The sequence below is a fragment of the Haliaeetus leucocephalus genome, unplaced genomic scaffold, assembly GCF_000737465.1.
Source record: "Haliaeetus leucocephalus isolate CR32 unplaced genomic scaffold, Haliaeetus_leucocephalus-4.0 Scaffold517, whole genome shotgun sequence".
NCBI classification, from domain to species: Eukaryota; Metazoa; Chordata; class Aves; order Accipitriformes; family Accipitridae; genus Haliaeetus; species Haliaeetus leucocephalus.
The window spans coordinates 3,059,194-3,075,129 of NW_010972953.1; the positions used below are offsets into that span (position 1 = coordinate 3,059,194).

At 55.3% G+C, this 15,936-nt stretch overlaps 3 protein-coding genes across 3 annotated transcripts; 1 reads left to right on the forward strand and 2 right to left on the reverse strand.

Moving 5' to 3' along the window:
• The first annotated feature begins 11 nt into the window (after positions 1-11).
• On the forward strand, positions 12-1,743 carry HPCA (hippocalcin). The gene is made up of 3 exons (XM_010576052.1): positions 12-437; positions 1,134-1,239; positions 1,520-1,743. Exons 1-3 carry the CDS (start codon positions 60-62, stop codon positions 1,615-1,617), a joined length of 582 nt encoding a protein of 193 aa, XP_010574354.1. The 5' UTR covers positions 12-59; the 3' UTR covers positions 1,618-1,743.
• A 426-nt stretch (positions 1,744-2,169) lies between these two features.
• TMEM54 (transmembrane protein 54) lies at positions 2,170-4,793 on the reverse strand. Its single transcript, XM_010576334.1, has 6 exons — positions 4,673-4,793; positions 3,644-3,837; positions 3,188-3,247; positions 2,908-3,096; positions 2,686-2,820; positions 2,170-2,530 (listed from the first exon to the last, which is right to left on the reverse strand). Exons 1-6 carry the CDS (start codon positions 4,791-4,793, stop codon positions 2,438-2,440), a joined length of 792 nt encoding a protein of 263 aa, XP_010574636.1. The 3' UTR covers positions 2,170-2,437.
• A 1,024-nt stretch (positions 4,794-5,817) lies between these two features.
• Positions 5,818-15,123, reverse strand: RNF19B (ring finger protein 19B). Its single transcript, XM_010576335.1, has 10 exons — positions 15,056-15,123; positions 13,211-13,309; positions 12,431-12,666; positions 10,617-10,761; positions 9,993-10,155; positions 9,205-9,319; positions 8,541-8,681; positions 8,000-8,207; positions 7,084-7,215; positions 5,818-6,581 (listed from the first exon to the last, which is right to left on the reverse strand). Exons 1-10 carry the CDS (start codon positions 15,121-15,123, stop codon positions 6,113-6,115), a joined length of 1,776 nt encoding a protein of 591 aa, XP_010574637.1. The 3' UTR covers positions 5,818-6,112.
• Between the last annotated feature and the right edge of the window lie 813 nt (positions 15,124-15,936).

Genomic DNA, 15,936 nt, shown 5'->3' on the forward strand with positions numbered 1-15,936 from the left:
AGCCGCCTGCCCCCCTGCAGCACTCATCCCCCAGGGGACGGCCAGCACGTCCCAGCGGCATGGGGAAGCAGAACAGCAAACTGCGTCCTGAGATGCTCCAAGACCTGCGGGAAAACACCGAGTTCTCCGACCTGGAGCTGCAGGGCTGGTACAAAGGTTTCCTGAAGGACTGTCCCTCGGGCATCCTCAACGTGGAGGAGTTCAAGAAGATCTATGCCAACTTCTTCCCCTACGGTGATGCCTCCAAGTTCGCCGAGCACGTCTTCCGCACCTTCGACACCAACGGCGACGGCACCATCGACTTCCGAGAGTTCATCATCGCCCTGAGCGTCACCTCCCGCGGGAAGCTGGAGCAGAAGCTCATGTGGGCCTTCAGCATGTACGACTTGGATGGCAACGGCTACATCAGTCGGGAGGAGATGCTGGAAATTGTGCAGGTACCGGGTTCCCTCGCCCCGCCGTGGCTCCTAGTGTGTGGTCCTGCCTGTCACCTGGGCGTGATGGTGGCCATCCCCTCCCAGAACGCGGACGGCTTGGGGACGTGCACCCTGCGTTACTCCCGGTACGCGGCTTGACAGTGCCTGGGACGGAGCCTGTTGCTGTCTGCAGAGAGCTGCCCGCTAAGCTCTGTGGCTGCAGGGATCCGTCTGCCCTGGGGCATCCCCTGGTCCTTCCCTCTCCTAGGGGCATCCCTTTGCCACCCCCTCCCGGGGCTTTTCCCACTGGCCCCACTCACAGTGCACGCAGCCATCACCGAGCACCCCGGGGCAGATGGATGCGTGGTCGGCAGACTGACAGGAGATGCTCTCCTTGCCCAGACCCCAGCCCAGTCGATTCGGCATCGGAAGGTGACTCATGAGGCTGTTGCGGTGGCATCTCGATGGGCATCTCATCCCTGCAGAAGCAGTTCCCATCTGCCTCCTGCAGCTGGAATGTTTCCCTGGAGCTGCCGCTTGCACCCACCCCGGCTATGCTGGGAGCTAAAGGTCCCCATAGCCTGATCGCACGGGGAGGGTGTTAAACGCCAGCCCCATTCTCAGGGCAGTGAAGCCCAAAGCTCTGTCCCCCATCTCGGGTGGGTGATGGCAGGCACCCACCTTGCACCCACCCTCACCCCCGTCTCCCTCTCCCAGGCCATCTACAAAATGGTTTCCTCTGTGATGAACATGCCTGAAGATGAATCGACTCCAGAGAAAAGAACGGAAAAAATCTTCCGACAGATGGATACTAATAATGATGGTAAATGAGAGGAGATGGAAGGGATTAAGGGAAAGGTCTCATGGCTAAATCCAGGGGTCTTAGAAGGAGCCGCACGCACGCTGATTAAATGGCTCATGTCCGCCGGGATGGCTGGGGGGAGCCCCGGCAGCCGGAGGGGCTCGGCGTGCTCCCAAAACCTAGGGAGCAGACCCCAAGGGTGTTCATCCCGAGCGGGTGGGTGCCGGGAGGTCTCCGGTCCTGCGTGTGCACCCGGGATGGGGTGGTGGCCACCGGGCTGAGCCGTGTCCCCCTCCCACAGGCAAGCTCTCGCTGGAGGAGTTCATCAAAGGTGCCAAGAGCGACCCGTCCATCGTGCGCCTGCTGCAGTGTGACCCCAGCGGCGCCGCGCAGCTCTGAGCCCCATGGACCCCCACAGCCCCCCCCCCCAGTCCCCATGGCCCCATGTCACCCCTTCACCCTGCAGCTGGTCACTGCCTCTATCCCCTGCCCGGCCCCCGCGGTCCCCAGCACCCGTGCCCCCACGGCCCCTCGTGGGGAGAGAGCTGGAGCCTGGCTGAGGTGGGGGGGACGGTCCTCATCACTGGGGGGGGGCTCCTGCACTGGCTTGACTCGGGGAAGGATGGAGGTAGGGTCTGCCCCGAGCGAGGACGGTCCCCCCCCAGCACCGGGGGCTCAGAGCAGGGGGACAACCCAGCCCGGTGGGAAAGGCTGGCGGTGAAGCCATCGCTGCATCTCCAGCAGGTGCGGGGATACGGCCCGGGGGACAAAGACTCGGTGGCTCAGGGGCTCCCCAGCACCCCCCACACATGCACACACTGCCATGGGCCGTGGGGGCCAGGCCAGCCCCTTCCCCACAGCCCCACGGCCGGCACACGGGTGGGGGCCATGGGGAGGGGGATGCGGTTCTGGTCTTTTAATACCTACAGAATAAAGTTTGTGTCAGTGCAGTCAGTGGTGGGAAAGGGGTCATCGACGCCGAGGGGAAAGTTCCTCCGCACAGGGTCCGGATCCAGCCCAGTCACCTTCCTTGCTGCAGCCCCAGGCGACCTGAGGCCATGGGGATGGGCTCACGTGTCTTGGCTGGTGGTGTCCAGGGGATGCGTCTGCCCCATAGCCGGGCTGGGGAGCAGCCAGGTCCCAATGTGGGGCTGTGCGGGTGCTGGGATGGGGCAGGGCTGGCCCGGGCATGTCCACGGCATCAGCCCTTGGGCCCTGCTCAGAGCCGGGCAGTTTCCACGCTGTCCAACCTCAGCAAGCCCAGGCACTGCCCGGGGTCGGGGTTCTCCGCAGGGTCTGCCCGCAAGGAGACCTGCAAGCCAGAGAGACTGCTGAGAGCAGGGCCGGGGGGCCGAGAGCTTTGGGTCAGCAAGTCCTACCCTCGTCCCAGAGTCCCCAAGCCCAGACGGGTCCGTCCCAGTCCTGCACGGGAACGGGTCAGTGCCAAGCCTAGGGACCAGGCGTCACCTTTCTCCGGTGCGCCCTGCAGCAGCAGCGGCCGAGGCGAAGGAGGTCGAGGGTGAGCAGAAGGCAGCGGATGCCAAAGATGATCTCCATCAAGTCGAGCAGGAGGGAGATAGCCCAGAGAGACAGCGTGGAGCTCTGCGGGGACACGAGGCATCAGGTCCCCACACATCCTCCCCATCCCCTCTGCAGGCATCCACAGCCCACAACCCACTGAGGACTCACGTAGACACGGGTGGGATCGAAGGGGCACTGGTGTGAGACCGGGGCGAGGGCGACGTCGGCGATGGTGCAGGGGGCCAGCAGTGCCCGGCCCTGGCTGCCCATCGTCAGCCCGATGGAGACGGCCAGCCCCAGCAGGCAGGACAGGCAGCCCAGGCTGCTGCTGGCACTCAGGGCAAAAACCGCCCATTTCTGCAGGAGGGGAGAGAAAAGACAGTGCGGTGAGCCTGTGCACGCTCCAGGGGATGGCTGCATCCTGCTGGGTGCTGGGCAAGGTGCTTACGAGGGTGGCGGGGGCGAGGCAGCGGGACAGCACGAGGGCAGCTATTCCGCAGGAGATGGTCTGCGAGGAAGCGTGGGGGGGTCAGCGATGCACGGCACCCACCATGCCCCGGGGACGTTGGTCCCCTTTCCCTGTTGACATTGCTCCTGAAATCTCATCCGGCCAATTCAGCATCGTGGTGGGCACTGCTTCGTCTTCCCCAGCCTCCACCCAGTAAGAAGTCCCTGTGCATTTAATCCCCCTGGTTTTGTGCTGGAAAGGCTTGTTCAGAGCAGGGAAGAGAAGACAGAGCAGCGTCCATCCTGCATCCCACCTCCTGCCCGCTCCGCATCCACACCACATCCATCCCACCCCCTCCCACATCCCACCTCCTGCCCACCCTGCATCCACCCCAGATGCCCCCCCACACCCACCGATGTCCCCCCCTGTACCCTCCCACCCTGCACCCCACGGTACCAGCAGCGCGGAGATGACGGAGGCGGCGTTGGCGACGGCGTACTGCAGGGAGATGGCATCCCGGGGGTTGACCACGAAGCGGAGGACGGTGCCGTGGACAAGGGCACCGGTGATGAAGTTGAGGTGCCCAATGATGAGGAGGATGAGGCCCGTTTTCATGAGGACCCTTTGGTGGCTGCCGGGATCGAGGTGGCCTGGGACAGAGGGGAGAGGAGGGCTGGGCGAGGAGGCTGCACGCTGTGGGGTGGCTGGCACCGAGCCGTCCCTCCTGGTCTTGCACCACGCTCAGCACAGGCAGGGACATTTGGGGACAGCCCTAGAGGATGAGCCCCACGCTGCTGGGCGGACAAGGCAGGAGGTGATGTGGTTGCAGCCGCTGGCAGCCCCGGTATGCAAACCACCGCTCCGACCGGCTCTCCTGAGACTGGGACGGTGGTGTGGGGACCAGCAGCCATAAGGACAGGAGTTCTTGACGGGGCTGGGAAGGGCTGGGGCTCCCCGGAGGAATGAAGAAGCTCCGGGGAGAGGAGCTGCCCAAAACGACAGCTCCAGCACTGGCTCTCGGCACCCGGCGCTTTGAGGACTGACGGCAGCAGGGCTGTTCCCCCGTCGGGACCCACCACGGGGCCACTGTCCTCGCACACTCGTCATCACCCTGTCCTTGACCCCGTCTGAGCCCCTTGGCTCCCCTCCCTCCCTGCCTCAGTTTCCCCTGCAGGAGGGCAGCGCTGGAGCCGCAGGCAGGCAGGGCTGCGGCACCCTCCCATCACAATCACTGTGCCAGACCCAGACTCACCCACTTGACACATCTTCACTGGGCCAGGATCAGACCATCAGATCCCTTCGATGCCCCCGGCCCAGCCCTGCCCTCAGCCCCAAGGTTGGCAGCCGGATCCATCAGGGTCCCCACATGAGCGGGCAGGACCAGGACCAGGACCAGACCACCGGAGCCACTTGCCTGCTGCACCCCACTGCTACTCCAATTCCTGTCTGACCAGCTCTCCAGGACGAACAAAGGGATAACTCCACCTTCGCCTGCCTCCACCAAGGGGAAGCACAGCCCTGTCCCCACCCCTGCGCTCCCCTTGCTGCCAAACCAGCGGCCATGCCATGGCACGCTGTGCCACGCCACGCTGATACGCCACGCCATGCCGATACGCCATGCCACGCTGCCTCATCTTCTTCCCCATCCATCCCCGCCATCTCCGCCTCCCTGACACGCTCGGGTCGCTCCACTCTAAAGCGATGGTGGCAGGTTGGGATCCAGCCAGACAGGTCCGTGGCCACGGGCTGAGGGTCTGGGAAGGAGCAGCTCTTCGGGGTGGGATACTGCCAGACCACAGGGCAGAGACGAGCACCATCAGGTAATGGGGATCGACCTGCAGAGAGAAGGAAAAGCAGAGGGGTCAGGGCTGGTGCTGACTTCTCTCAGAAGGTGACTCAGAGAAGCCCTTTCGGTGGCAATCACTCTAAAAAAGTTTCCAGGGAAGTTACTGATAGCAAGAGACTGAGTGAGAGGGGCCGAGGACAAGAGCTTGCCAGGGTGGCTGCAGAAAAAGCAACCCAGCTCTGCTTGTACCAGGGGTGCTTTGGGGAGCCCTCCCTTGCTCACGGGAGATCCTTGCTAAGCGATGCTCTCTGCAAAGCTCGTTGCAGACATGAGGCACCGACAATTTAATTACAGGGACAGCAATGCAGCCCTGGCTCCTGGGACTGGTCTGGGGAAGGGCTTGGTCCAGGCAGAGGCTCAAAGACACTTGTCCCTAATATCCCACCTGAGCCGCCAGCCCAGCCCTCAGCCACCTCAGATCCCTTACACCCAGCAACGCTGGGAATTTGGCTCAGCACAGCGTTAGTCCCCATCCTTCCCCCCTTTTAACCTGTACACAGCCCTGCTGCACAGGGAGCAGGGAGAAGAGAGACCTCTCCTTACTACAGCTTCAGGACAAAGCAGGTCCAGCCACTGCAGCCACACATGGCCCATGCACCGTCCCCACGGCTGACACAGACAGAACAAAGCTGTCACACCCCACTTTCTAGAGGCAGAACAGGAGGTGTCCCCATTTTCCCCATGCCTTGGGCTAGGGTAGTGTCTACAAATGCTTGAGCAAAGGGCAAAGGAGCCAGAGGATTTCACAGGACATCTTTGCAAAGGATGAGCTGAATGCAAGTCGAATGACAACCAGAGTCTTTATTCAAATAGTCCCTTAGGATGTTTGCAGACATACAGACACACGTACATATTTACACTCTTACACACCTCACAGAGCTTGAACCAATAAATTAAAACAAAAAGAGGGCGGGGGATTTTTTTTTTTATCCTTTTTCTTTTAAGTCACGTAAGAAACAGGAACTCCCAAGGCGAGGCTGGGGAGCCAGCTGGAGAATCACAAACAGAAGCCAACACGGACACAACCCTGCCCCAAAAGATGCAATGACAGCGAGTGTGCTTTTCAGCAGGAGGCCACTTCATACTCTGGCTTCGATGCACTCCAGTTTGACTATTTCATCCAGCCTGCAGCCCTCGGCTTGGGCACAGTGGCTCAGGTGGGCACTTGGGCTCTCGGCACCTCTAGCTTTGGGGGTCTGTGGGCAGGCTGCTGCAGTCTGAGAGTGGGGGGAGTCACATTCATCCGAGGTAATGTCTGGCACGTCATCCGACTGACTGTCGGAGCTCTCCAGGTCACTCCGTATGCTCTCAGGCTGGGCCAGGGTGATGTCCCAGGTTTTGCTGGCAATGCAGTCCTTTTGCTCACAGCTTTGGTGTTTGCATGTCTGCTCCTGCTCACCATCCTCTTCCTCTTCCTCCTCCTCTTCCTCATTCTCTGCCATCTGGGTGTGGACATGCAGAGAATCCTCTGTACTGCTGCCGCTGGCCAGCTGGTAGTGACTTGGTTTGGCTTCAATGTCCACCTGGATCTCCATGTTATTGCACTCCCTGCAGAAACAAGCACCCTTGCGTTACTGGGTACAGTTACTGGGTTCGACTGGGTCAACACTGGGCGCTGCATTGCTGTACCACGAGGATCTCATTTCCCAAACATGAGCAAAATGCTGCTCATCACCCCACGGCATCTGGGAAACAGCAGCACTCACTGCTCCCCTTGAGTCCTCCAAACAGCAGCCAAGATCATCCCCAGGCTGTAAGCCATGAACTGAACTGGGAAGGCACCAGAGTCCCTGCAAGCTGCCAGGAACAGACCTTGAGGGTCCTGGGCTGCAGATCCCCTCCTCAGCCTCTACACTACACATGGAGGCTGCTCCCAAATTGCGCCCAGTCCTCCATCTGTGCCAGTAAAAGGATCAGTCCACTTGCCAGCTACAGAAGAGCTGACTGGTGCCGCTAGTCATCTCGCCACCCACAGCAGCACCTCGCAGAGCACAGATTTTTGCAGGACACCCACTACCAACACTCTTCTCACCATTGCATGTCTTCCTACCTGTCCTGGGGGTTGTAGGAGCTGATGATGGAACCAGCCATGGCTCGAGTGCTGGCGTTGTCACTGATAGCCCCCAAGCTGACCGAATCTTTGGGGAAAATCTCCTTCTGGACATCTGCCTGAACTTCCAGCCTGCAGAAAAGAAGAGGATTCCTCAGAAATGCCTTAGATGGTCCCTGAGGGGCACCAAACAATTGCTGTTTGTCATGGGAAAGAAAAAGGCCGTCTGTGCTGGTGCGTCTCGGCATGACAAGAGTTTAAGCCCAACGGTTCATTTAGTCTCATTTTTGGCTCCATTTAGGTAAACCCATTCTGTTTTCCATGACGAAGGTAAAGTTGTGTTTATATCAATGACTCACACAATTCCTGTGAAGAACCGATTTCCACAGATCTAGCGCAGTCACAATTATATCCTGGCTGCCGTATCAACACGTGTCTCCAATTACCCAGCAAACTGATTCACAGGCAAGTTTAGAGGAAAACTGTGGTATAACCTCCTGACTTGGAAAGCAGTGACCCTGCTTGCTATAGGCCAGTGGAGAATAGGAAGCATCAAAGCCTCTAGGCTGGGATAAGAGGACTGGAAGATCTTTAAACAGGCCATGCACGCATCTCTGCGCTGTCCCCAATTAACCTGAAGCATCAGCTCTGCAGTTTCAAGGAGCTCAGCAGGGACAAAAACTTATCTTTTGTCCTCCTTGCAAGAACCAGCCTAGCACTGACTCCAGAAGTAGCCTGGTCTGCTGGGACTGGTTATTCTACAATAGACCAAGAAGTAAAAAATACTAGGACACGGCTCCCAGGTCAAAGAAGGACCACCCACAGTCCAGGAGAGCTCCCCAAAAGAAGCCTACTCAACCAACATGGGCCTTGGGAGCCTCTACCCTTTTCTTGCTGTGCCCATCAGTTCAGTTACCTGCTGTATTTCCCCTTGCCTCCCGAGAGGACACCTCCACTCAGGGTGCCGCCTGAGAGGGCGGCGAAGCTGGCCGTCTCGCTGTAGTTGCCCTGCATCACGCTGAGCCCATCGGTGGGGCTGCCGCTGGTGCTCAGCACACTGGTCAACCCCTCAATGCTGCTTTCGCCAATGCTGGGGTTCTTCAGGGCTCGCCAGGCATCAGCCACTGCGGGGAAGAAGAGCACAGGAATCGGAATCAGCAAGGGAAACGTTTGGCTGCGACGGTGCTGGCAGAGCCGGGGGTCAGACAGCAGGCAGCGTGCGTCTCGTCTCAGACTGCCCCCCTGCCTTGTCCAGGGCAAGAAAGAGCTGAGATTCTGCTTCAAGAGCTACACAGCTGATCACCAGAAGACTGAAGCAAATAATTGCTTCTAGCCAAACCCAGGTATAAAGACTGATACTCAGATTTGGGACATGTTAAGACCCCCTACTATTTCATTACAAGAGGCAATGACAGGGTCTTGCTTCACCCCCTTCCCTTCACCAGTTATCACCGTACCTGTGATTGGTCCGTCATCTTCATCAAACTCAATTTTCACACCCTTTCCATTGGCGGTGCTAACTCCACAGCCACCGCCTCGGCACAGCGAGATCGGCACAACACCATAGACGTAAGCCAGCATGATAGGGACGCCAATGCCTGGAGGGTAGGATGCGCTGAGTTAAGAGGAGTTTAAGACTGAGCTGCATTGGGCAGACAGAAAGGACTCTTTGGGGTAGGGACTCTTTCAGTTGTGTTTACGCTGCTTTTAAAGGTCCTAGTTCACAACTTTGCAGATAAGACAGTGGAGGAGCCCTTCATTTGTGCTGCTGCAGTGCAGAGTGAGGGAACCCCAAGAGCACAGATGGCCTCGGCTGAACCCCCAAAACATCAGCCACCAAAACAGTCTATGAGTAAGAGACAGCTCTGCGTGTCAAGGGACTCCACTGTGGGCTGTGGCACAGGCAACTGGTGCCCCAGACAAGCCCCATGCTGGCTCCAGGCCGACTCAAGCACATGAGGACATGCAGCCTGGATGCGAAACAGAGGGATGTGCCCAGAAGAGCATGCAGCAGCGGTCCGCAAACTGCCCTTTGGCCACCCCCATCTCACAGGGCTGGGCTACCCACTTGTCTCGGTGACTACCGGCCCACCAGGAGGGAAAGGGACTGTGCCCGCTTACCAACACTGACAGCAGCGATGACTGGAGAGGCAATGACAGACAAGGTGACCCCACCAGTAATGGCCAAGTTCCTCTTGTGCTTAGAGGTTTTCTTTCCCTCATACCTGCTGTGGATCTGACGGAAAGAGAAGCACCAGGTGAGAACAGACCCTGGCCATGAGCAAATACCAGCAAAAGACATTAATAAACTTGTGATTTTACAGCCTTGTCAGCTGCATTGGTCCTTAAAGAATCTCATCTTGACCACAGATCTCCTCACAGATCAGATCTAGCAGGTGGGTCTGTGTTTAAGAAAAAGAAGCAGCTACAGGTAAGGTGCTGACATGCCTTTTCTTCCCTCTCAACACCTCTTTATCAGCACAGACACACAACAGTATCACACAGTTTGGGGCAGCAGGTCAGCATCAAAACACACGATTGACTCATGCAAGCCAAAGTGTGATGCTCAGGGTGCAGCCACTGTCCCATAGAGCCCATCATCACAGGATGTGTTAAAAAAGGGACCAGGTTTTTCCTTGGGTGCTCCTGATTCAAGGCAGAGGCACAAGAGCAATGCAAAATGCATCTGAAAGGACTTCAGCCTGAAGGGCTATCAGCCACCACCTTCCCTCTCCCCACATGAAGCCCAAAAGATAAGACAAGGTTTAGAAAAGACAACTAAATTTTGGTTCTATGAAAAGATCCACCCTTCATATCAACACTGAATTTCTGGTCAGATGCCTTAAGTACAGAGAATGGCCCAAAAGCCCCAGATCCCTCAGCAACAACCTTGTACTCTCCACACTTACCTTCCTCCCGACATACACAGGGATGCCAATGACCATAGCAGGAATGGCAATGCCAGCAATGAGGGAAATGCCTACGGGAGCACCGATCAATGTGCCCAGCTGCCAGAGAATCTTCTTTTTACGACTCCATGGCTTTTTGCCCCAGAATGTACAGCCAGAGGGGCTTAATGGAAGGAAAAAAAAAAAAATTACATTAACACCACAGCAATTCCTATGTGTTCCTGAGAACCCCAAGTTCAACTTCTGCATGAACCCAAACCCCAAAACTTAGGAAGCGGATAGACAACGCAAAAAAGGTTTCCCTCTTTCTCCCCATCAAGATTAATTTGCTCATCGAGGTGATTATCACACTACTGGGACTACGTTTAAGATCCAGTAGGCTAAGAGCTCTCTCAAATGCAATTGTATCAGGAGGAGCTTTTCTTGGTGGGGATGAGCAGCCTCCTGCTGTAACATAGGGAGAAAGTTCAGATCTTTGTGTCAGAAAGAAGAAAATTTTACTGACTGATTGGAGAGGCAGGAGGATGAAAGGCCAACACACGATATGAATTCCTCCAACCAGCCTCAGAGAAGCACATGCTACCCCACCGGCAGCAACCCAGGCGTGCTGCTCCCCTTTCTCACCTGAGGTAATGCAGATCCGAGATCTCCTTCATACACAGCCAGCAGAACTCGCAGCCACACACGGCACAGGTCATATGGTTACAGCTCCCATCGTTCATCTTGATGATGTAAGCACTGCAACGTGGACACGGCTTGATGTCATCAGCTGCGGGGAGCAAGCACGGGATTGAGTTGGACACTCTGTGCTGCAAGTATGAAGAATCAACGAGGGGGTTCTCGTTATGGATTGAAACCCTTGTTTTCTGTGCGGGCAGAACACCTTTGCTAATCACAGATAAACTAAAGACACAACCATCCCCAGTTTATCTTCAGAGTAAGAAGATAATATCGGTGAGACAGATCCCACCAAAGCCATTTGCCTGGACAGCAGGGACTGCAAACAACAGTCACTTTAAAAGCTTATTCTAGCCTTGAACAGGATGTATTCCAGAACATGCTTAAACGCTGGGAACAAGTCATACCTGCCCTGTGCTAGCCAAGGCAACAGCGTAAGAACAAACCATTACTAAATTGCTCCACTGAGGTGACTCATGGGCCAAGAACGACAGAACAATTGGGAGAACAAGGCATCAGAGAAACTCCAAACCTGGCCTTCAAAAGTAGCCAGAAGGGGGAATGGGGTCTGCAGCCACACACGGGGGTCCGGTGCAGAGGCTGTCCAGTCCCCAGTTTGTTGCTGGCAAAGCAGGATAAGGGTCCTTCATCTCTTCCTTAATTCAAGTGTCATCTGATCACAGTTATGCAATGGCTGCGCAGTGGTTCAAGGCTTTGCTGGCAGCCTCTGCAACACTCGACAATATGAAATCCAGCTGCTGAGACCAGCTCGCACCTTATTAATCACTATATTGAATCCAGCAAGAACAGGGTGGGGAAAAACCACTGTCTCAAGAACCTCCCTTTCAGTGGCTGAGTGCTAAGCTCTTCCTGGCAGGGATCTCCTTTAAAAGGATGAAAAAACTCAGAAACTATTTTTTGCTTGCTGGCTTGTACCACAAGCTGTGGTAGTATCTATGCTGTCCATTATCAGGGCCCTCTAACTGGGGCATGTTGAATCTTGACATACCACTAAGCCACCTCTGAACCACCCACGACAGCTCCATTCTAAGTAAGCGTATTAACATTTAAACTCCTGACATAGAAGGAAAAGCAGGGTGTTTTGTTTGGGGGTAGGGCGAGACTTTCTGAAATGGCCTTACTGCCCACTTCCAGAGTCAATACAGTTATTTTTAACGAACACTAACTCAGGAGACACAGCAGCTCCTACCAGGCAGCAGAGGAGTCTGTGGGTTGGCATTTTTTTTTTCTGTACCCGACATTACTAACACCTAACAGTGCATGGAGCGAGGCTCCCCACACTCAACTAGACACGAATGCTACGCTTTACTACCGCAGCAGGCAAATTTGAAGCTGCAAGGGTAAAAAGTGCGTATTTGTTCAAGGTTTAGATCAGCAAGAAGCGAGAACATCCAAGATCAAAAGAGCCACAAGCCTAGCTGGGGTGGATGAGGGGAGCTGCCGTGATGCGGAAGGACCAAAAGCACATCATCACCTACTGATCTGGTTTGCATTCTTGGAGGAGCCCACCAGACACGTTCTAACACACATGAGAAGGGGAAATGACTTGGAGTTTCACAGCTGTTCTCACCCGCGGCTGCCGGAGACCCTCAGCTGTGCCACGCAGCAGCGTTCCCCACAGGGCACTAACACCCCCCCGCTTTGCCGGGAAGGGGTTTTTTTTGCACACAGGTGGCTCTTTCTCACCTTCACAGGCATAACTGCAGCACTGAGTAACCAAAAAACGTGTGAATCCATACCCGGCCCGGATTCCTGTCCGTAACTGAGGCCTGACGTGTGCTTGGTCCGTACTCGGAGCGTCTGTGCCCTTTGCTGGCGGGCCATGTCGCAGGTTTGGTTGGGATGCCATATCTGTTTGCAGTGATAGCAGAACTCCGTCTGGCAGCCGTCCCTCTCGCAGGTCAGCTTGGGGCAGCTGGCACAGCCGTAGGCAATAACCGCGTAACTGGAGAACGAAGACACCGGGTGAATTAGTAAAAGACAAAGTTATCAAGCGACAGTCCAGCGATCCTTTTAATTCAGCCTGCCCAGGGTGGCACAGAAGGCTGTCGCTGCCTGAGCCGCTCTGCTCAAAGCAGCTGGCTGCAGAACCGCGGCAGCGAGCTCGCAGATACGCTGAGCGACGCGTGCTTTCACCCCTGGAGCCTGCGGGGCAGGTCAGCCAGTGCAGACAGTCAGCCCACCTCTCCCATCTCATTTCTTTCATCTTATTTCTGACCACTGTCCGTACAGCAGCCTGCACGCTAGACAAATTCCTGCTTTCTCCAGTCCTGTGAATTGTGCTGCAGGGCCTGAAATTACGTAGTGCTAATTGGGTTACTTGGGGCAGATACCTTTTATATAGACAGCTTACAGTATTGAATTCTCCCCTCAATAACTGCTGGCAGTTCTCACTGTCAATTCACACAGACCAGATTTGTCTTGCCCGGTGTGCCTGGCTAACAGCTTGCTGTTTCTGCCGATTTGGGCTCCTACGACAGGCTCACTCTTTCCAGGCACCTGTGGCTAAACACACATACCCCAGTTCCTTAGCACAGGCATACGGGTGGATGCTATATGGCCCGGAGTGGTCTAGGAAAGCTGAGGTTGGCCTGGGCACTTCTATCAACTGAATGATCCTAAAAAAGTGGAACAAGAGGGGTTTCCACATATAGCTATCTCAAGAAGCAAGCTCCTGTTGATCTCCACAGAATTTCCTTTTTTAAAGAGCAGTGAAGAACAACACTCTGCCTCCGGAATAAGCCAAAACTTGAGTAAAACCAACTGAATGTGCAAGAGAGGGAGGCCAGGTTCAAGCAACTCACTTCTTCTGATAGTAGTGTGATGCTTCCAGAAGGAAGCGTGCTGTCTACACAAAAGTCTAAGCGGCATCACCAAACACTGCCATAGGAAAGCTGACTTACAGTCGTCTAGGATGAGGCAGTTTCCACTGGCACAGGCTGAACTGAGCAATTCCAGAAGCGCCTCCCAGTTCTGTGACACCAGTATGGCAAAGGCTATTTTTGTGGTTCATCCTCAGTATTTTTGTTAGCGGTCAGAGGAAAATAACTCCTATTTAAGGTTTTATATTTGGAGCTTGTGTAGCTCAAGTTGTATTGCCTCTTCTCAGAAGCAGCAGCGTGAGAACCGCTGAATGTGTCACACCACAATGATTCATATCCCGTGGGAGTTTGAGCAACTTCATCCTGCCAGGCTACGACATAATCACCAAAGAAACAACATCTCTGCGCCGAATGCAGGGCCGGGAGGCACGACTACAGGGTCTCCACGTGCATCAACAGCTGAGCACTTCTGCACGTGAAGCCAATATTCGAGGAGAGACAGGATACAGATGGCCTGGGGGTTTGGGAGGGACAAACTTGACCCACATTGACTCCTACGCATCTTGTCTAGGGAAGATCCCGCTAAGCATCCTTACCCTGCCACTACGATACAGCCAAAGACCTACCCCCAGCAAAAAAAAAAAAATATAAAAAAAAAGCTTCATCTGACCAGCTGTGTTATGACACACTGCTGTATCAAATCATAACAGCGGGCTAGGAAAGCCCAGTGTAATATATTAAGCAACCCCATGCTCCAAATTAACCCCCATTCAAAATGTAGGGTTTTTCGAAACACTCAAGCAAATCCTATGAGAAATTAAAGTTGCCGCCATTTATATTTTATTCTTAAAGCTGAAATGACAAATATTGTGAACATGCCCACAGCTGCGGGGAAACAAACTACATAGCTGTCTATTAGGGAAAGAAATAACACATCTCTGAATTCAAGGTCAACTAGAAAAAGGCAGTTGAAGCGATGTGCCTAGGATTAGCCACAGCAGGAGCTGGACGGCCAACACATGCCCCCTCTTCACCTGACCTCGGACATATCGCTGTGTTAAACAGCTGCTTCCAGGCTCAGCCCTAGCAGATGAAAAGGGAAAATCTGACTTTTCCCCATGCAGCAACAACAGCGAGTGTCTTCGTGAGACCCCGGGAACCACACGTCTCTGCTTCCAGCCCACTCCTTGGATGGCCACGAGTTGCCTCCATCCCTCCTCCTGCTGTTCCACGGGAGTCAGAGCCTCACCAGTTGCCTCCAGCCTCATTCACGGAGCTCAGCCTACACAGCTCCGTTTCTTTAAAGGTTCTGTTATTCTCCCAAGCTTCTATGAGAGATGCAGTGTGACGAACACTAGACAGCGATGCCACCTGATTGTAGCAAGGGGGGAAAAAAAAAAAAAGCTGCAAACATAGAAAATTATTTGTATTGCGATTGATGGCGCATCAATTGACCAGCGTTTCCATGGCAACATGCACCGGTGTTGTGTTGGTCCTCCTCCTCCTCCTCCCTGGCAGCACAGCTCAGGCTCTTTCATTTACGAAAGACTGCGGTACGCGTGGAAGGCAGAGGATGCTGTGTGCCACACGCCCAGCGTTTTGTCCGCCATCGCGCAGCCGCCCCTCGCTGCCGTCACCTTGGTGGTGGGTGACACCCAGCGCGGAGCATCGCCGTGCCCCCAGCCCGACGCTCCCGCTCTGGCTCCGTACACCGGCACTACTACGGTGGGAAAGCCCGCTGTAAATAATTCATACCCTGACTTTACATAAGCACAGCGAGACAAGCTCGCTGGGAAGAATGAATAGGGCGATTAATTCCCCTCCCTGCCGGAGGGCTGATTCCAACAGCCTTTGTTCGAGTGCTGCTCTGAGACACACTAGCAGCATCGGTCCACGAGAGCTGCCTGGTCTCCGACAGCCCCCGGGTCGCTTCTTGTTTCTGCTGGGCAGCTCAGAGGAGGACGCCCACGCATGTCGCCTGGCTCACTCTGCTCACTGGCTAACCAGGGAGGAGGCTTTCGCTCACACGAAGAGCTGTGCGTAACACTGGTCTGCCCAAACCTCCAAAAAGCAACGGTCAGATCAGACTCACGCTGGGTCACTGTCAAAGAGGCAACGCCCTCCAGGCCGTGCTGGGGCTGTCTCCTTCCAACCAGACAGCCTGGGTGACTTACGTTGCATTTACACCTTATCCTGAGCACAGATAAATATCACAGCAGCCAAAGAGCCGAGATTTGGTAAGCAGGAGCTGGATTTTCTCTGGCTGGTTAACTAACAGCAGGGGCATTCCCTCTGGTACTGCTCTGTGGGCAGCATAACCTGCTCTATCTCCCTATTCTTATCCCCAGCGCTACTGAAATATCAAGATCTAGCACTCGATTTTGCTTCAGAAAGGAGCAAAGTTGTTGTTCACTATTAACGTC

What these genes read in the sequence shown, in the direction of transcription:
- TMEM54 (XM_010576334.1), bottom strand. Translation starts at nt 4,793, where the DNA reads ATGGCGTGGCGTATCAGCGTGGCGTGGCACAGCGTGCCATGGCATGGC. An exon ending in CCGTCATCTCCGCGCTGCTG is followed by an intron (nt 3,248 to 3,643) that starts GTACCGTGGGGT and finishes GCTTCCTCGCAG; the next exon opens with ACCATCTCCTGCGGAATAGC. An exon ending in TCGATCCCACCCGTGTCTAC is followed by an intron (nt 2,821 to 2,907) that starts GTGAGTCCTCAG and finishes GTGTCCCCGCAG; the next exon opens with AGCTCCACGCTGTCTCTCTG.
- HPCA (XM_010576052.1), top strand. Translation starts at nt 60, where the DNA reads ATGGGGAAGCAGAACAGCAAACTGCGTCCTGAGATGCTCCAAGACCTG. An exon ending in AGATGCTGGAAATTGTGCAG is followed by an intron (nt 438 to 1,133) that starts GTACCGGGTTCC and finishes TCCCTCTCCCAG; the next exon opens with GCCATCTACAAAATGGTTTC. An exon ending in GATGGATACTAATAATGATG is followed by an intron (nt 1,240 to 1,519) that starts GTAAATGAGAGG and finishes CCCCTCCCACAG; the next exon opens with GCAAGCTCTCGCTGGAGGAG.
- RNF19B (XM_010576335.1), bottom strand. Translation starts at nt 15,123, where the DNA reads ATGGCGGACAAAACGCTGGGCGTGTGGCACACAGCATCCTCTGCCTTC. An exon ending in CACGCGTACCGCAGTCTTTC is followed by an intron (nt 13,310 to 15,055) that starts GTAAATGAAAGA and finishes CCACTTTTTTAG; the next exon opens with GATCATTCAGTTGATAGAAG. An exon ending in TCGGATCTGCATTACCTCAG is followed by an intron (nt 10,156 to 10,616) that starts GTGAGAAAGGGG and finishes CCTTCCATTAAG; the next exon opens with CCCCTCTGGCTGTACATTCT.